This window comes from Geotrypetes seraphini, chromosome 8, assembly GCF_902459505.1.
Source record: "Geotrypetes seraphini chromosome 8, aGeoSer1.1, whole genome shotgun sequence".
NCBI lineage: Eukaryota > Metazoa > Chordata > Amphibia > Gymnophiona > Dermophiidae > Geotrypetes > Geotrypetes seraphini.
Genome location: NC_047091.1, coordinates 157267512 through 157288437, shown reverse-complemented (window position 1 = coordinate 157288437; position 20926 = coordinate 157267512). Strand labels below are relative to the sequence as shown.

Here is a 20926-nt window from a genome sequence, read left to right as displayed (position 1 = left end):
ATGCTGCTGTCTAGATTCTCTCCCCCCTTGTGTTCGGCTTCCCCCCTGGCCTCCCCGCACCGTTTACCTTTGAGAAGCAGCCTGCAGACAAGATCGCGATGCTAGCGATCTTTGCGCTGTTTCCTCTGCCGCGATCCTGCCTCTGACGTCAGAGGAGGGGCGGGACTGCGGCAGAGGAAACAGCTCTGAAGCAGTGCAAAGATCGCTAGCATCGCGATCTTGTCTGAAGGCTGCTCCTCAAAGGTAAATGGTGCGGGGAGGAGGTAAAGATGCTGGATGAAAGGGTAGTTAAGAAAAGGTGGATCTGTGGAGGGAGATGAAAAAAAGGAAAGATGCCAGACTTCCTGGGGAGGGGAAGGAAGGGAAACGGAAGGGGAGGACAGAGATGGCAGATGGAAGGTTAGCATGCGGAAAGAAAGTTATCAGAGCAAGTTATCAGAAGACAACCAGAGCCTGGGACCAACAAGATTTGTATAATGACCAGTCAACAAAAGATAAAAAAACTAATTTTATTTTCTGTTTTGTGATTACAATATGTCAGATTTGAAATGTGTATTCTGCCAGAGCTGGTGTTAAGACTGCAAACGTGAGCTAGGATTTAACAGAGAGAGGAAAGGTCTTTTTTGTTTTAGTTTGTTTACACCACAGGCCAGTGTGGTTAGAAGGCAAAGGGGGTGAAGAGGCTATAAAACAAACCCACCAGGATGTTTGAAAAAAAACAAAACAAAAAACAACAACACCCAACTGGGCAGGAAAATCGAATTGAATCGAAAAACCAATTCAATAGGCTGAAACGAATCAAAATTTTTTTCCTGAATTGGGCAGCACTACTGTTTAGAATAGATTATAAGCTCTTTTGAGCAGGGATAGTCTCTGTCGTGACTCTGTACAGCACTGCGTACATCTGGTACTGCTCTAGAAATAATAGTGGTAGTAGCCCACCACTTCCTAAATGGTCATTGTTTCTCCTTACCTCCCTCCAGGCTGCATCGTCCCTTTCCTTTCCCTTCCCCCCCCCCAAAAAAAAAAAGGGGTAGCCATAATTATTGTTTTCCCTCTATTCCCTCTCCCCCTGAGTTGGCCAGCATCTCCTAGCCCATTTCCTACCCCCACCACACTATCCAGCATCTCTCCTCCTTGCTTCAGGGATGCTGCTTGTCTCTTTCTGGGCGGCCCAAACTTTAAGACTCAAGCACTACCACGTTCCTCCCAGAGTAGGCCTCTGCTTATAGCGCCCATAAAACACTCAGGGCAAGATTTTCAAAAGTTTAACACTGTCACTAAACTGTTTTCCGGCAGTTTAGCAGCAAATTATCAAAACGGATTAGCTCCGTCTTTAGCGAGGTTTCTAGCAGACATGCAAATGGACTCTTCAACAATGAAATGAGCCCTTCAGTGGATTCTTAAAAAATACTGAGCCATTTTCAAAAAGTGTCATCCAGGGCGACTGATCCAGGGGTGCTAGTCTGCGTCAGAGACTGCTAGAAAACCCATCTGTGTTGTGATGCAGCGGGAAAGATGCCCATTCTCTCTGCTGCATCACAACACCCCTTCCCTAACATCCTGACCACAATCCCCCCTACCGCAGCAGGAGAAGTACCCTCTCCTGCTGCACTAAATAAAAAAATAATTTTTAAAAAATTCCTGCCCGCAACCTGACCCCAACGTGTGCCCTCCCTGGCAGCAGGAGAGATGCATAAAGTCCCTCTTCCCCCTTACCTGAACATGGAAATGGACATCCTCACCGCAGCTGCGGTCTAGGTATTCCCCTCCCTGGTGCAACTTGGGATGCAACGGGGAGGGGCCCGAGGGTCTGACTGGCCCAGGATATTTAATTCCCCCTCCTATGGGAGGGGCCTGCCTCAGGCCCCTCCCCAGATGAATCAAGAAGGGTCCTAGGGCTCCGATTGACCTGGATGCCTAAGGCCTTAAACAACTTGGGCCAATCAGAGCCTCAGGCCTCTCCCTGGATGCATCAGGAAGGGTCCTAGGGCTCTGATTGGCCCGGACACCCCATAGGCAGGCTAAACCTCCAGTTGGAATAATAAGTAGAACACCTAGAAATATTGGAATATTTTCTTGGAAGTTGAGACCTAGCTGACTTGAAGGAAGATAAGGTGGTCATACAATCCTCATGTTTCTTGATCTTTTGTGTTGCTTCCTCTATATGCTCTCCAAATAGATCATCTCCTACACAAGGAATACTTGAAAGCCAATTTAAGCCTAGATTCACTAAACTTACCGATCTGGGCGATCCATGGCCGAGTCTTGCCAGGCGACCAATTTACAACAGTTCCTGAATTCAAATGATCTGATCGGATGCACGCCCACAAGCAATCCCACGGATTGCTGTAGAACGATTGAGACGAATGTGCAGGAATCATTTCAATCTGTGCAGCCAGAATGGAAGAGAACGTCTATCTAATCAGCACTACAGGGAAGGAGTTCCTCTGCCCACAGAACGTTGTGCAACTAATCATGTTAGGTGCTATCTGTGGCTCTAGTCCACGTCTGTTAACTCCTCCTCCCTCTCTCTCGAGCTTGGCTGCAGTCTCCCGTAGGACAGAAAAATAAATAAAAACAAAAGCTATGGAACAGAACACGCTCGAAACCCGTGGGTTAAAACTGCAGTTTAAAACCACGGGCTCACAGGGCGGCAGACAGCAGTGAGATTTCAGGGATTTCAGTTTTAATTTGATACTGGGATTTCAGAGAGCAGGCAGTCGGCAAGGATGTGAGCGACTGGTCCTCAGTAGTCGCTTCAGTTTGGATCGGCTAGCCTAATCGGTGTTCCTTCTTCTCTTTAGTGAATTGAGGGCTTCCTACTTTGCATGTCATTTCCTCTCATTTGCATGGACGGATCGGATGGAAGGTTAGTGAATCAAGTCGGGGAACGCTCGCAAACTGGTCGGAACACGATCAAGACACGATCGGTGCGTTTAATGAATCTAGCCCTAAGTACACTGGCATCAAGAAAAGATTCTGAGCCTCATTTGCCTGCACATGGCAATGGATATAGAAACATAGAAACTGACGGCAGATAAGGGCCACGGCCCATCCAGTCTGCTGATGTGCGAGAAACATCAAAGGTGGAACATAACATATAGCTCTAGGTCATTTAAGAGATGTTGGAAGGAATTGAGGTGCTCCAAAGAAATATATTGTTCATAGCAAGACATCTTCTGAATAAGTGACTTCAAGTAAAAAGTCATATAAAAATTGTAGTTCAGTATTCTGCAGGCCAGCATGGAACTTTGGAACACTTTATGCTCAAATTTTTTTGAGAGTTCTGCCTTCTCTCCCAGGCAGGGTACTGGCATAGTTCTGGAACTATGAGCCTTTTTTAAACCAGACTCTACAACTAAGGACCGGTGTTGTATTTGCAGCCTATCAAAACCTGAGCAAGATTCTGTACAAGGTATCAAATTTGTGTAGAGTGACTGGGACAGAGACTGGTGCATCCCAGTTTTTAAATAAAGCCTCTTTAATTATGTTATGAAGCGGTATCTTTATGCAGTTCTTATGACATTCCTTGTAGTCCAAAGCATCCATTAGGTGTGCTCGAGGTTTTCTGTTTCTGATTCCATACTTATTGGCAGATCTTGCCCTATCTGTCTTATAAATTTAGTAAAAGACAGACATTCTGGTGGGGACCTTCTGCGGGGAGGTGGAGGAGAAAGCTATGAAGGTATGCCAAAGGACTCTTCTGCAGATAATTCTGAATAATCAGTAGAAGATTGATGGTATAAGTTCTCAATGTCATGTCTTGTGGATAGAGAATGATGAGATGGACACTTGGACAAGTGTTGAGGCAAGCACTGAAAACGTTAAGATAAGCATCGTGAATGTGATGAGGAGATGCACTCTCTGGAAGATGAAGTATGTCTCCAGGTAATTTAGTGTCCGAGAATGGTCCCTTATGTAGTTTTTGGGCATTGCTTGGATTGGGCTGAGACTCGGTGAGTCAAAGCAGGCATTTGCATGGAATGTGACTGTAGCATCCCAGCTAGCTCTTTCAGCAACAGCTCTCCAAGTTGATCCTGCAGTGGTGGCACTGGTACGAATGTGAGCAGGTTGCATCGGGTATCGAGGCACTGGTAACCTCAATGTCGAGACATGCCTCAGAGAAGACACCAATTGAATTGATGGTGATCTGGTCTCAAGAACATTGACGCTTGGAATACATTGATGACAAAGATGCTTGAGACGATGCTGAGGCATGCCTGGAGGCGGGGGGAACATCTTTATGTTTCTTAGCTTTCTTACTATGTTTCCAGAACAAGGCAGCACCGAAGAAGCACAGGTGGAATGAGTTCTCAATGTCATTGGTACTAGTACCAATGCTGGAGTTGTTGGATCCTGAATGTCAACATCTCCAGTCATTTTTGATGCATTCAAAGTTGATCCAAAAAGTTTCTCGTATTGCAGCTTCCTAGCTTTAAGCAACCTCTTCTAAAATTTAGAGCAGTGTGCAGGAACTAGGCACAGGACATACCAGTTATGTGGGTCTGTACGTGAAATGATCCTGTGGCATCGATTGCACTGTTTGAAGCCACTGGAGTCTTAGACATTGAAGGAAAAAATACCAATACAAGATCAAAGGACTATTTAGTCCAGGGAGGTCAAGTAAATAGTAATCCGAAAAAGCATCAATGCTCCCAGATGGAAATCAGGTCAATAAAAGCCTGAAGGTGTAGAAGGCCTGGATGGCGCAAATAGTGCAGAAGAAATAGCAGGGTGTGGCAGAGATCTTTCTAAGTCCTGATCAGAGGGTCTTACATGCAAGCAGACACATTTAAAACTTTGAAAAGTCAGAATAATTAACAAATGACCAGGAAACCGATGTATAGCATAGGAAAATGGGAATTTAGTATTTATGTGAATAGTATACTAGGTAAAGCAAGACCATAAGGAAAATTAGGTATACATGGAGGTATTAAACTGCCTCCATGTTTCTTTCTGTCTCTCTTTGTGTCTTTGTACTGCAGTTTCCCGCCTTGACTTCATAGCTTATTTAAAGCCAGACCTCTCAATCTGGCCTGTGGTAGTTGGAGGGAAAATATAAGGTTTCACATTTTTGAATGCAGATAAGTTATAATATGTACCTTAACAATAATTATTCAAATATGACGTGTGGTGTGTGAGTGAAAGGATTCCTATATGTGTTAGAATGTGTGAAAATGTGTGTGATGGAATGATTTGTACTTAATTTCAAACTTTTTACATTTATAAGATTCAAAAAAACTTTAAGAGGGCCTAAGAGCAACATATGGAGCTCGTTAGGATAAGGCTGAAGGAATGGTTACCATGGAAACCTTTTAGAGCCCCAGGGTAGACAAAGGTCAGCTAGTTTGACCGCCAGCATAGGAATTGGGTTTTCTTTTCTTTCTTGTGTGTGTATCAGTGAAACTTGAAACTGTCAGTTTTTCCAAAGCAAGAGTTCTCCAGACACAAAGGGCTGGTTTGCTCTAAATTTTTAAAGAATTACTGAGAAAGTATTCACAAAAATATAATTTGTAAAACTTTTTTGAGCTTGGTAACTATGTTAAAAGGAATTTCTTTGTTCAAACCTAATGATGGCCTCTGTTGGCTGATTGGTTGATGAGAAGTGATATCATACGAGTCACTGCGAAAGTATATAAGTGAACCGAGTAGGAGTGGTTCTCTGAGCCCATGTTGTTTCAAGAGAGGTGCATGTTTCACGCTTGATTGTATATGGCTCCATTGTACAAATGCCTTTTGAATCAAGATTTCTGTTAAACTTTAATAAACAATATGTGACTGGAAATATTTGTACAATTATCATTATTCCTGGGCACCTACGGACAGATATTAGCACATTACGCTGCTTAAAGGCCAGAAATAGAAATTCAATAAAATGGAAAACTTTTTATACCAAATGAAAGAAAAAGAAAATATCTACAAAAATAAGACTAAATGGAAGGATAAAAATAAATGGGAAGGCACAAAAACACGCAAGTTTGACGCATTTAGAGAAACTCTAAGAAACAGCTTCTCAATTCTGCAGAAAACTGAGAACTGATGGTCTCGCAAGCTGACATCAGGCGGGAAGGCATCAACACACGCACAGTATGGATGGTCTTAAAGTTTTAAGGTGACAGTACACTTTTTGACTGTCTATGCCGGGGCTCTGTGGATGATGTCACCCACGTGAGAGAATATGCTGTCTGTTGTCCTCAGATAAACTAATTTTTTAAAGGGCCATATTATGTCCAGAAGAGTGGGCATTCCTGCATTATTTGGCTAGTGTGTTATGATTAATCTGTGCCAACCAAACAGTTAATGTGTGAATTAGTGCTCCATTTTTTTTGTAGGTCTCATAAGCTAATGACAACATTAGCATAAGGCCTGCAAAAAAAAAAAATCCCTATAAAGTGTCACATTAAATCTGGGCTTAGTGTATGGGAAAATCCCACATTAGAATGCATTAAGCCCAGATTTCATCACACTTTAGTAAAAGAAAGCCTCCCCCCTCCCCCAAAAATGTATCTGAATGTAATTCACCCTTCCATTGAAAAGTCAATAATCATATCTGAAATCTAAAAAAGCTGGAATTGATCAAAAGTCTTTTTCCCCAGTAACTAGGTCACTTGGTAGCTCTGCCTAAGTTTCTTCATGCTCAGTATGTTTTTCTGGCACAATTTTCCCCAATACAATATTATAAATTGAGCTCCAGGATCTATCATTTTCATGTCAGATAGAGCTCTGGCATGCAGAAGTCAAAAAGACAAAACAAATAAAAAAAAGAACATTTAAAATTTGCCACCTGCTACCTTTGTAGATTCTACTAAATATAGTACGATACTAGAAACATGTCTGTCTCATTAGCTGCATGTCACAGGTTAAGAAGCCTTTTATGCTTTGCAGACCCAACATTGGACAAAGAGTAACCGAAACACTAAAATTTATATTTATAAGTTAAAACAAACTATATTTTCCAAAATAACATGAAGAAAACTCCGTACTTTTAACACACCATGATGAAACTGCCTTACAGCCCAATGTGATAATGCATGATTATCACACATTAAGTATCTCGGGCTTATTTTATGCATTAGGGTCTGTGATACATACTGTAATACACATTATTGCATCAGGTTTAAAGAGAGGTATGTGATATTAGGTATAAACTTTCTAGAAATCATCATGAAAAAGTTTCAACATAGAGGGGCTGACTGAGCCCTGTCAGCATTTCTACTCTACAGTCAGGCACCTCTGCAGCCACTACCCAGCATTTGCTGACCAGGAGGGGAGGTCCTCTCTCCTGAGGATTTAACAACTGTGAGTTGCAGAGATCATAGGGCTGACTGAGCCCTGTCGGCGTTTCTACTCTACAGTCAGGCACCCCTGCAGCCACTACCCGGTATTTGCCGATCAGGAATGGAGGTCCTCTCACCTGAGGATTTAACAGCTGTGAGCCGCGGAACACAGCCCGTGGACGTGTGCCCAAGGCCATATGGCCAAAGGGGTTTGGCCAAAGGGGCAGGACATGCCCCTTTTGAGCCCTTTCGGAGCCAGGAAAAGCAAGGAACAGTTGGGAGAAAATTATGGGCAAACGGAAGGCTAAGATCATTTCTTCTTCTAATATAACTGGTCCAATGGATCACCACTTATACCCAGCAACTGGAACACCTCTTGAAGGTAAGATTCAATTACAATCCCAATCTGCCTCTCTCTCATCTGGCAAACCCAAGCCTCCACCTCAATCTGTTTTATCTTTATTGGATAAGGATGATTTTGTTTCCATATTAGGTTTGGACTCACCTTCCCCACAATCTTTTGAGCTGGACTCAAACTGTTCCTCATTGGGAAAACAATTTCTGTCGGTGTCTCCTGTTTCAATGCCCACAGGACCTATTTCTAGGCCCGAGTTGGGCGATAAAACTGTTACGCTTCAAGATGTCTGGACAGTAAGTGAATAGAATTGAGAACTCATTATAGGACACAGTGGTAAAGCTTTGTCAATTTTCGTCTGAAATACCAAATAAGGTGGCTGAGCATGATTCTGAATTGGCTGTAATGGAAAAGAAATTGGATAAAGTGGAAGCATCTGTTTCTGTAATGCAATCCTGTGCTGTTTCTCATGTGAAGGATAACAATTTATTACACTTACAGATGGAAAAAAAATGGAAAATGCTATGAGATCTAGGAACCTCAGATTTCAGAATTTTCCTATCTCTCATTATCTTTCTCCTTTGGAATTACTAAAAATGTATTTGAAAGATATACTTTGTTATACTAAATTAGAAACTTTTTCTCCGGATAACCTTTACTATATACCTAGTGGTTCCAAAATAGTTTCAGAAGAGGGGAGAGATCAGAGAAGGTTATCATACCGCTGTACCGGGCCATGGTGCGCCCTCACCTGGAGTACTGCGTACAGCACTGGTCGGCGTACATGAAGAAGGACACGGTACTACTCGAAAGGGTCCAGAGAAGAGAGACTAAGATAGTTAAGCGGTTGGAGGAGCTACCGTACAGCGAAAGATTAGAGAAACTGGGCCTCTTCTCCTTCGAACAGAGGAGATTGAGAGTAGACATGATCAAAACATTCAAGGTACTGAAGGGAATAGAATTAGTGGATAAGGGCAGGTTGTTCACCCTCTCCAAGGTAGGGAGAACGAGACGGCACTCTCTAAAGTTGAAAGGGGATAGATTCCGTATGAATGTAAGGAAGTTCTTCTTCACCCAGAGAGTGGTAGAAAACTGGAACGCTCTTCCAGAGTCTGTCATAGGGGAAAACACCCTTCAGGTATTCAAGACAAAGTTAGACAAGTTCCTGCTGAACAAGAACGTACGCTGGTAGGGCTAGTCTCAGTTAGGGCGCTGGTCTTTGACCAGAGGGCTGCCGTGTGAGCGGACTGCTGGGCACGATGGACCACTGGCCTGACCCAGCAGCGGCAATTCTTATGTTCTTATGTGTCACCTGATCACCTGATAGTTTAAATATTTCTCAATTCCTGGAGTCATCAAAAGATTTTATAGCCAAAAGAGCAACATTGTTGGTCACCTTTAGGACTGAAATAGAAAAGCAAGCCATTCTTAAATTATATTTTATAAATAAAAATGCCTTGTTTTGTGGTCAGCAGATAAATGTCTTTCCAGACGTCTCTAAATAGACGCAATACAGGAGAAAACAGTTCCCGCAACTCAAAACTCTAGCCTTGGCTTTGGGTGCATTATTTTTTCTTAAGTTCCCATGTAAGTGTTTAGTATCATATCAAAATATAGATTTTTGCTGATCTAGCCCATTTAGAAATTTTTCTTCAAGATAAACCTAAATTAGATATATTGCCTGTAACTAATGCAGAGGTTGAGATTGAATGAAATAGAATGTTTATCTGCCTTAGAAGACTTTGGCATACTGTTTGTTCTTGTTTTCTTGGTGACTCCTACAAGTCAATCAGCCCCCATAATAATGTGGACTTGATATTATATTTTCTTTTAGTTTGATGTATTTTCCTTGAATTTGTTTATTGCCTGAAGTTGTTATATATTGTAACAAACCAATAAATTTATAAAAATAAAAAAAGAAAAAGTTTCAGCATAGAAGACATCATTTGCTCCTGAAAACTATCAGAACTTTGCTCCTAAGCAGGAGTTTGCAAAAGTATTCAGATAATACCTATTGTACAAATATCAGTGTTAATATATAACAAAATTATACTGTTTGCTAAGTGGCACTGAATATGATAATTCCCATACAGTAATTATATATACTGTCTCTGTCCTGAAGAGCTTCCAGTCAAAATTTAGACTGTCTCCATGTCAAGCAATAAAGGAGCAGAGGTGGAATTTGAACTATGGTCCTGTGGAGATTTCTAATCCATTTTATTGAACAGTAAAAGAATATATAAACTGAGCTACTACATACCAGGGAAGTCACTGAGCAAAGATACACAGGCACCTGAAGGCCTGACTTTTACAACGATACTACATTAACAAACCTAGTAATAAACTCGATCTCATACCCCATTCAACCCATGCTAAAACTTCTTGGAGTACTGATTGACAGAGGGTGTACCATGCAACCACAAATCAACAAAATAATAAAAGCATCATTCGCAACTATGAGAAACCTAAGACAAATTCAAAAATTCTTCGACAGGAAACAATTCCTTGGACTAATAGACTACTGCAACATATTATACCTCCTCTGCCCAGTAGCCATGATAAAGCAGCTACAAACAATACAAAATACAACCTTAAGACTCATCTACTCATTGAAAAAATATTACCACATCACAGAGGCATACCACGACTCACACTGGCTCCCAATACAAGCAAGAGTACACTTCAAATTGCCTATTATTCAAAACTATTAACGGAGACAGCCCAGCCTACTGGAACAACCGACTAATTCAAGCCACCTCAACCAGACACAGAAGAACCCACTCACTATTCACACACCCGCCAACCAAAAATGTTAAACGAAGAAAACTATATGACAACCTAATGGCCACCAGAGCGGCAAAACTAGACAGACAACGTGTCTTTTGGGTCTCCATAATGAAAGAGAACATCCATGGCAGACTAAAATACTTCGTTGGGGTCTTGCAGCTGCCAAATGCCTCATAGCTAATCATTGGAAAAATAAAGTTGCTCCCTCTATATAAGATTGGACCACTAGATTTTTGTCCATTGGGAGAATGGAGATGGCGGTGGCTAAACATCGCCATAAGTTCCTAACACGTTCTTCGACTTGGAGCACCATTGGAGCCTTATTGGATGCCCTATAGGGGTTTCTGTGTTCTTTCTGCCTAGCTGGCTCACAGGATGGTGAGTGAGTGTTTTGGGGGGGGTTGAATGGGGGTTGGGAGTGGGGGTTGAATGAGGGGGGATCAGGGTGAAAATAGTAGGGACACTGTGCATTCTTTCTTGTATATTGAACATTCTTAGTAATTGATATCTAATCTATTGCTGTACAAGCTGGTTGTTGTATATTGTTTGTTGTATTTTATGGAAACACTTTACAATAAAAATTTAAATTAAAAAAAAATAAAAAAAAATAGACAGACAAATCACCAATCTGCTGTCTTCGACTACAGACTACAAAACCTTCAAAAAAAAAAAAAAAAACTCTACTCTTCAAAAAATACATAAAACCCATCTAACACAACCAGTTCCTTCCCAAGCTCCACCTACCACACTGTCTACTCCTATTAAATCTAAAATGTTCTAATTACCCAACACGTATTACTTTAATTTCTCGACAATTCTTATGTATTCCACCTATATATCTTTTAACTTCATGACAATTCTTATGTAATCCGCCTAGAACCGCAAGGTAATGGCAGAATAGAAATCACTAATGTAATGTAATGTATTTTTTGCTCCATAAGACGCACTTTTTTTCCACCCAAAAGTGGGTGGAAATCAAAGTACATCTTATGAAGCAAAGGTACAAATTTTGTTACCCTCTCCCCCCCGTAGCATTGTAAAACCCGCCCACCGCCGCCACACCGCCTTTCTAAACCCACCCACCACTGCCGCACCTCCTTTTTAAACCCACCCATCCACTGACACCGCACTGCCTTTTGTTTTAACCTCCCCCTCCCGGTCTGTCCATCCATCTTCGCCGTTCCCCCTTTCTTACCTGGTGGTTCAGCGTCCAGCCAGCTCCTCATTTCCTGGCCAGCAACGAAAAAAAATCAGCAGCACAGCCATCAGAAACAAGCTTTACGCTCTCCTGTTCGGCCCCGCGCTGCTTTCTGAATGGCTGCCATAGGTTCTCACGGGACTCGCGAGAACTTACAACAGCCATTGGGAAAACAGCGCGGGGCTGAGTGGGAGAGCCGCGCTGCTTTGTTTCGCCGCTGGCCGGGAAATGAGGAGCCTGGAAGAGCGAAGGCTGCCACAGCAGGCAGGGAGGGAGTGAAGCTGGCTAGAGCTGATGACAGAATTTAAAAAGGTATGGGGGGAGGCTTGCCAGGAGCTGGCTGGTTGGCCTGGAGTTGGCTGGCTGGCTTGGGGCTGGCTGGCTGGGGGCTGGCTGGCTGGTTGGTCTGGAGCTGGCTGGCCTGGGACAGACTGGATGGTTTGGGGCTGGCTGGCCTGGAGCTGGCTGTCTGGCCTGGGGCTGGGTTGGGGCTGCCTACCATTAGATGTGCCCACCACTAGATGATGTGCCCCGTACCCTGTCCCGGTATACCATTTGGTTCAGAATTTTTTTTTCTTGGTTTTTCCTCCTCTAGAGGTGGGTGCATCTTATGGTCAGGTGTGTCTTATGGAGCGAAAAATACGGTAATCACCAAATGCCAATAACTAGACATCTCAAAAAAAAAACCAACCCAAAAAACCCCCCAACAACAACCAATAGAGTTGCACTCACCTTAATAGCCTTTTTAGGCCAGGCTACAATTGGGATCCCAGAAATTGCAAGATTCTGTTCGTCCTCAACATGCTCTTTCAGGACAGCCTGCATTTTAAAAGAGAGCACATAAGTCAGTCTGATTCATCAGTAACAAAATACCTGTTGCAGTTCCAGCGGCTGGTAATTACAATGCAGAAACTGCTTCCTGGTTTTAAAAACACAAAGCTTCCATAGCAAGTTCTGTCAAGTGTCATCAATTTATTTAGCATTTATATTTATTGACACTGCTCCTGAATTTAGATGGTTTCTCTCTATGATGTGTACTTCATTCCACACCTTGTCTCCAAACATTACAAAGTGATAGCGCTACAATGAGAGGAGCTTCTGAGCATGAGGATAAGCAGCTAGTCATTTAAATTAAATCTTTTTTATTAGGTTAAACATAACAAAGAGAATAGAAGATCCACAATAACAGATGGATGCCAAATGAGAGAAAATAAGAAAATAAAAATCTCAAAGTAATATTATATACCAAACATTTCCTGTTTCTGAACATAGAGGTGAGACTTTTTTTTACTTATAAGTCACCTGTAGAAAACAAATAACCCAAATCAACTGAACATAGCCTCCCAAACTCCCTTGCAGCTAGTCATTTAAAATGGTCCTAGATTTGAAGTAAAGATATATTGCTTGTTCTCTGTATTATTCAGATTCCTACAGAGCTCACTTTTAATGTAGTATGAAAAATATCCCATGTTTCAAAACCAATCCTCTGTGTAAAGGTTTGCCCAGGGAAAACTCTAGCTGTCTGGCTTAACAACAAGACATGCTATGTGAGATCATACCAAAGGCTCCAAAAGAGCCAATTCAGGTCACAAATACACACCAGGGTCCCAGGGAGTAAAGCCTTTCCTTGTTGTTCATGCCAAAAGACCCACTGTGGCTTTCCCAATCCTACAAGGCTGATAATGGTTTTATGAACTTTTCCCTACATGTCTTGATCACATCACTAGCAGTTATTTGTGAGCAGAGCGAAAAAAATATGTTTGATTTGTTTTACATACACTACCTATTAAATCCAGGGAATGTCCCCTCCCCTTTGTCTCCATTTATTTAATAGTGCTTAAGAAACTGCCATTCCTGAAAAAGATCAAGGTAGCGTGATATGTATTTAAAACTTGTGGCTGTGTCCAGCAAGCATAGTGGATTGCAACATAATGTACACAATCAATTAAAATAGCACAAATTAGCATAATACATAAAATAAAATACATTGAGAGGCATTTTCACTAGGATGTCTGTCTGACTTTAGATGTTTTCAGAAAAACATCCAAAAATCAGGTGGAGAAAATATCCATTTTTGAACCTGCAAATGGGCTACTATAAAAAGAGCCAAATTAAGAACATCACAACAAGCAATTTGCATGCAGGAGGGGGTCAGCATTTTTAATAGACTGGCTACACAGACATGCCAGCAGAGCAGTGGGGTACCCTAGGGGGCACTGCTGTGAACTTCACATTAAGGGTGCCAGGTTCACTTTTTCACCATAACCCCTGTACTTCCAAACCTACCTGTCTACCATCCCAATAGCCTTTGACTCAGATTCACTAAAGATAGTGACTCAATCATTGTTGGCCGATTCTTAAACAGTGACTGATTCACTATCAAGTGAACCAGGGCATGCAAACTCACAGACTCAATTGCTAAGTGAGCGATTGAATTGGTGCACAGCCCTGACAGTAGTAACCAGAGAAGCAGCCTCCTGTCACTGCTGTCAGGGATTCTGCTTTTATTTAAAATGGGACAATGTTCTGCGTGACTTAAATGCGCCAAAACCGAAGAGAGTTGACCCCAAAGTATCCACAGAGAAAAGAACCCAGAAAAAAGCAAAAAACAGTGGAATGACGATGTTCCTTAAAAGCACAGTTACTTACCGTAACAGGTGTTATCCAGGGACAGCAGGCAGACATTCTCTACATGTGGGTGATGTCATCCACGGAGCCCTGACGCGGACAGCTTTTCAAACAAACTTGATTGAAGATTTCAAGTTTGCTGGTGCTGCACCACGCATGTGTGTGCCTTCCCGCTCCACTAGAGGGCGCATCCGCTCCTCGTGGTCTTCAGTTCAGATAGCTAGCAAAGAAGCCAATCCCGGGGAGGTGGGAGGGTTGCGAGAATATCTGCCTGCTGTCCCTGGATAACACTTGTTACGGTAAGTAACTGTGCTTTATTCCAGGACAAGCAGGCAGCATATTCTCTACATGTGGGTGACCTCCAAGCTAACCAAAAAAGGGACGGAGGGAAGTTGGCAATTTAGGAAAACAGATTGCACAAAACCGACTGGCTAAACCGGCTGTCGCTCCTGGACAAAGAATCCAGACAGTAGTGAGAGGTGAAAGTATGAACCAAAGACCAAGTGGCAGCCTTGCAGATCTCCTCAATTGGCATGGACCTGAGGAAAGCGACAGAAGCCGCCATCGCTCGGACTTTATGTCCCGTGACCCGACCATGCAGCGACAGACCAGCCTGAGCGTAGCAGAAGGAAATACAAGCAGCCAACCAGTTGGACAAGGTGCGCTTGGAAACAGGACGTCCCAACCAATTAGGATCAAAAGACAAGAACAATTGAGGAACCTTCCGATGAGACTGGGTGCGTTGAAGATAGAACGCCAACGCCCTCTTACAGTCAAGAGTACGAAGCGCCACCTCACCAGGATGAGAATGGGATTTAGGAAAAAACACCGGACGAACAATAGATTGATTAAGGTGAAAATCTGACACCACCTTAGGCAAGAACTTGGGATGAGTGCGCAGGACCACCTTGTCATGAAGAAAAACAGTAAAAGGCGGGTCCGCAACCAATGCCTGCAGCTCACTAACCCTGCGAGCCGACATGAGGGCAAGCAGGAAGATCACCTTCCAAAAAAGGAACTTCAGATGAGCTCTATCCATGGGCTCAAAGGGGGGTTTCATCAACTGAACGAGAACCACATTGAGATCCCAAACCACAGGGGGAGGCTTGAGAGGAGGATGGACATTCAAGAGACCCCTCCTGAAACGAGAAACCAAGGGATGGACAGAAAGCGACTTCCCATCAAGCTGCCAATGGAAGGCGGCAATCGCACTAAGATGGACACAAACAGAATTGGTTTTGAGGCTAGACCGAGACAAATGAAGCAAATAATCCAGAACCGAAGGCAAAGAAGCGGACAAAGGTTCCACCTGATTCGAAGCACACCATGTAGCGAATCTAGTCTACTTCTGGGCATAACACTGCCTACTAGAAGCTTTCCGAAAAGCTTCCAGAACATCCCTCACCGACTGGGATAACTCCAGGGAAGGAGTCAGGTGGAAAGGAACTAAGCCGTCAGATGTAGAGACTGCAGATTGGGATGCAACAGTGAACCCCGACTCTGAGACAGCAGAGAAGGAAACACAGGCAGAAGCAGAGGATCCCTGACACTGAGTTGAAGAAGCAGGGAAAACCACGGCTGCGGAGGCCATCGAGGAGCGATCAGAATCATGGTGGCGCGGGCAGACTTGAGATGGACAAGCGTCCTCAGAATCAACGGAAAGGGAGGAAACGCATACAGGAACCTGCCCGTCCAATCCAACAGGAATGCATCGGTCTCGAGACGATCCGGGGAGAACACCCTGGAGCAGAAAAGAGGCAACTTGTGATTGAGGGGCGAGGTGAAGAGATCTATCTGCGGAGTCCCCCACCGAAGAAACACCTGACGCAGAGTTTGGGAATGGAGAGACCATCGTGCGGCTGCAAGAGGCGGCTTAACTTGTCCGCCAGGCAGTTGTGCTCGCCCTGGATGTAAACTGCACAAAGAAAGATGTTGCGGAACGCCCAATTCCAAAGGCGCAGAGCATCCTTGCAGAGAGACAGGGAACCCGTACCCCCCTGCTTGTTGACGTAATACATCGCCACCTGGTTGTCCATGTGTACCAGGACAGCCCGATCCTGAAGCAAATGGCGGAAGGCCACCATCGCATTGTAAATGGCCCGAAACTCCAACAAGTTGATGTGGCAATGACAGTCTGCACTCGACCAAAGGCCCTGTGTATGCAGACCATCGAGATGCGCCCCCCAAGCATACGCTGAGGAGTCCGTCGTCAAGACCTTGTGATGCTGAGGAGTGAGAAAGAGCAATCCTCTGGAAAGATTGGAAGAGCTTGTCCACCAATGGAGCGAGCATTTCAAGAAGGGAGTCACCGCAATGAGGTGAGAAGCGGGATCCCGATCCTGTCGCCACTGAGAGGCCAGAGTCCACTGAGGGACCCTCAGATGCGGTCTCATGAACGGCGTGACATGCACGGTGGAGGTCATGTGTCCCAAGAGGACCATCATCTACTTGGCCGAGACCGAAGCCCGCAGGGAAACCTGCTGGCTCAGCCGCATGAGCGTGGCCTGCCGAGGAGGCGAACCGTGTCCAGCACGGCCCCGATAAATTGGAGGGACTGAGAAGGGCACAACTGAGACTTTGGGAAGTTCACCTCGAACCCCAGACTCTGAAGGAAAGTAATAGTCTGACGGGTCGCTGAAATAACCCCCTCCTTCGTTGAGGCCTTGATCAACCAATCGTCGAGGTACGGGAAGACCTGAAGGCCCCTCGACCGCAGAGCCGCCGCCACCACCACGAGGCACTTTGTGAAGACTCGCGGGGAGGAAGCAAGCCCGAACGTGAGGACCCTGTACTGCAGATGCAGGTCCCCGACCTGAAAACGAAGGAACCGGCGACAAGCCGGATGAACCGGCACATGAGTATAGGCCTCCTTCAAATCGAGGGAACACAACCAGTCCCCCTCGTTCATCAACGGGTACAAAACAGGAAGTGAAAGCATCCTGAACTTTTCCCGAACCAGGAACTTGTTCAGCTTCCGGAGGTCCAGGATAGGACGGAGGTCCCCGGTCTTTTTGGGGACCAGGAAGTACCTGGAGTAAAAACTCCATCCCCGCTGACAAGGAGGAACTTCCTCCACCGTCCGAAGGCGAAGAAGAGCCCGAGCCTCCAGAAGGAGCAAGGGAAGCTGCACCCGATTCGAAAGAGACATGACAGGAGGACTGTCTGGAGGCAACTCCCGGAAGTTCAGCGAGTACCCCTCTCTGACAACGGTGAGGATCCAAACGTCTGAGGTAATGCGGGCCCAGTTGTGGTAGAAAGCCCAAAGACAGCCCCCGATAGGAAGAGGGGCGAGTGTCAAGGCGGCGGGAGCCAGCCCCCTGCCACCCAGCCAGTCAAAAAGACGGCGCGGGCTTAGACACCGCTATGTCCTTCTTGAGGTACGGCGACCAGTACTGGACACAGTACTCCAGGTTTCGGAGGAGCCATCTGCTGCTGCTGGCGCCGAGGAGATGGACGAGAGAAGGCAGGGGTAGACTTCTGCGGGTACCGCTGGGGCGGCAGCCGATAAGCCTTAGGAGGAGTGGGCTTCGGCTTGGGCCGCACCAAAGATGCAAAGGAACGCTCGTGTTCCGAGAAGCGTTTAGTGGCCGCCTCAATTGAGTCATCAAAGAGTTAATTCCCCAAACAGGGAAGATTGGCCAAGCGATCCTGAAGATTGGGGTCCAAATCGACGATGCGGAGCCACACCAAACGGCGCATGGCCACCGCAAAGGCGGAGACCCGAGAGGAAAGTTCGAACGCATCGTAAGCTGCATGGAACATATGCAGACGAAGCTGCAAAAGAGAGTCCACCAACTGCCCAAACTCCGCACGGCGGGAGACGGGCAAGTCACCCTGAAAAGCGGGCAAAGACTTGACCAGGACCTTAAGATACGAGGTGAACGTAAAATTATAATTTAAGACCCGGTTGGCCATCATGGAGTTTTGGTAGAGGCGTCTGCCAAACTTATCCATCGTCCTCCCCTTCCAGCCAGGTGGGACCGCCGCGGAGACCCTGGAGGGATGACTTTTTTTCAGAGAAGATTCCCAGGCAGGGAGTATCCAGACTCCATTTTGGACAGAATGGCGGGGACCGCATGGGGGTCTCCAAATTCCAGAAGAAAGCCTGGCGCAGCACCGGATTCAGAGGGAGCTGCAAAGACTCCCGAGAAGGACAAGGGAGCTCCATCTCCACCAAAAACTCCTTGGTGTATTTAGAATCGGACTGGAGTTCGAGATGGAGCGCCCTCCCCATGTCATAAGAATCATAAGAAGTTGCCTCCGCTGAGGCAGACCAGAGGTCCATCTTGTCCAGCGGTCCGCTCTTGCGGCTGCCCATCAGGCCCACTACCTGAACAGTGGTCTCTGACTAATTTTACAAATTACCTCTAATCCTATCCCTATAACCTTACCTCTACTCTTATCTGTACCCCTCAATCCCTTTGTCCTCCAGGTACTTGTCCAGACTTTCTTTGAAGCCCTGTAGCGTGCTTCTGCTTATCACATCCTCCAGTAGCGCGCTCCATGTATCCACCACCCTCTGGGTGAAAAAGAACTTCCTGGCATTTGTTCTAAACCTTTCCCCTCTCAATTTCTCTGAGTGCCCCCTTGTACTTGTGGTTCCCCATAGTTTGAAAAATCTGTCCCTGTCCACTTTTTCTATGCCCTTTATGATCTTGAAGGTTTCTATCAGGTCTCCTCTAAGTCGTTGCTTTTCCAGCGAGAAAAGCCCCAGCTTTTTCAGTCTGTCAGTATATGAGAGGTCCCCCATACCCTTTATTAGCTTAGTTGCTCTTCTCTGGACTCTCTCAAGTACCGTCATGTCCTTCTTGAGGTACGGCGACCAGTACTGGACACAGTACTCCAGGTGTGGGCGCACCATTGCACGATACAGTGGCAGGATGACTTCCTTCGTCCTGGTCGTGATACCTTTCTTAATGATACCCAACATTCTGTTCGCTTTCCTTGAGGCTGTGGCGCACTGCGCCGACGCCTTCAATGTTGTATCCACCATCACTCCCAGGTCTCTTTCAAGGTTGCTCACCCCTAGCGGTGATCCCCCCATCTTGTAAGTGAACATCGGGTTCTTTTTCCCAACATGCATGACCTTGCATTTCCCTATGTTGAAGCTCATTTGCCATTTTTTGGCCCACTCTTCCAGCGTTGTCAGATCTTTTTGGAGGTCTTCGCAGTCCTCCATGGTTTTGACCCTGCTGTATAGTTTAGTGTCATCCTCAAATTTAATAACCTCACATTTTGTTCCCGCCTCCAGGTCGTTAATAAATATATTGAACAGAAGCAGTCCCAGCACCGACCCCTGTGGAACTCCGCTCGTGACCCATTTCCAATCTGAGTAATGGCCCTTTACTTCAACCCTCTGTTTCCTGTCCGCCAGCCAGTTTTTGATTCATCGGTGGACCACCCCTTGCACCCCGTGGTTCCATAGCTTCCTTAGCAGTCTTTCGTGTGGTACCTTGTCGAAGGCTTTTTGGAAGTCAAGGTAAATGATGTCTATGGATTCCCCTTTATCCACCTGGCTGTTTACCCCCTCAAAGAAGTATAATAAGTTTGTGAGGCATGACCTGCCCTTGCAGAAGCCATGCTGGCTCGACTTTAGCTGCCCATTTTTTTCGATGTGTTCCCAGATGTTGTCTTTAATCAGCGTTTCCATCATCTTTCCCGGGACCGAGGTCAAGCTCACCGGCCTGTAGTTTCCCGGGTCTCCCCTTGAGCCTTTTTTGAAGATGGGCGTGACATTTGCTATTTTCCAGTCCTCCGGAATCTCTCCAGTTTTTAAGGATAGGTTGCATATCTGTCGAAGTGGCTCAGCTATTTCGTTCCTTAGTTCCTTGAGTACCCTTGGGTGAATGCCGTCTGGACCTGGCGATTTGTCGCTCTTTAGCCTGTCTATCTGCCTGAGGACATCCACCTTGCTCACCTCTAGTTGGACCAGATTTTCATCCTGATCTCCTTTTACGATCTTCTCGGGTTCCGGAATGTTGGTTGTGTCCTCCCTTTTGAAAACTGACGTGAAGAACTCATTTAACCTGTCCGCTATCTCCTTTTCCTCTTTTACCACTCCCTTTCTGTCTCCATCATCCAGGGGTCCCACTTCCTCCCTAGCTGGTTGCTTCTCCTTGACGTACCTGTAGAATGATTTCAAGTTTGTTGCTTCCCCTGCCAGTCTCTCTTCATACTCTCTTTTTGCTTTCCTAACCACTCGGTGACACTCCTTTTGGTGTTTTTTATGCTCATTTTGGTTGTCCTCTGTCTGGTCTTTTTTCCATTTTTTGAATGATGCCGTCTTATCACTTATCACCTTTTTCACTGCATTTGTTATCCACACTGGGTTTTTTGTTCTATTTTTTTTGCACCCTTTCCTGAACTTGGGGACGCACAGGTTCTGTGCTTCGTGCACCGTGCCCTTGAGTAGGGTCCAGGCTTTTTCTTCGGACTCCATCTTCCTTGCGGTATCGTTGAGTTTCTTTCCCACCATTTTCCTCATGGCATCATAATTCCCTTTTTTGAAGTTGAGTGCTGTCGTTGTGGTTCTTTTCACCTTTGATGATCCAATTTCTAGCCTGTACTGGATCGTGTTGTGATCGCTATTTCCTAGTGGGGCTAGTACTGCCACCTCCTTAGCGGGTCCCTCTAGTCCGTTGAAGATTAGGTCAAGAGTGGCATCTCCCCGTGTTGGTT

At 45.2% G+C, this 20926-nt stretch overlaps 1 protein-coding gene across 9 annotated transcripts in view; it reads right to left on the bottom strand.

The window, feature by feature from the left end:
• The window catches only part of KDM2B (lysine demethylase 2B), a 336356-nt gene that overhangs the window by 112857 nt on the left and 202573 nt on the right, over window positions 1-20926 (bottom strand). For all 9 annotated transcript variants that reach the window (XM_033955541.1, XM_033955539.1, XM_033955538.1 and 6 more), the window contains one exon: window positions 12353-12439. In XM_033955541.1, coding sequence (XP_033811432.1) covers window positions 12353-12439 — 87 coding nt within the window. The remainder of the gene's footprint in view (window positions 1-12352; window positions 12440-20926) is intronic.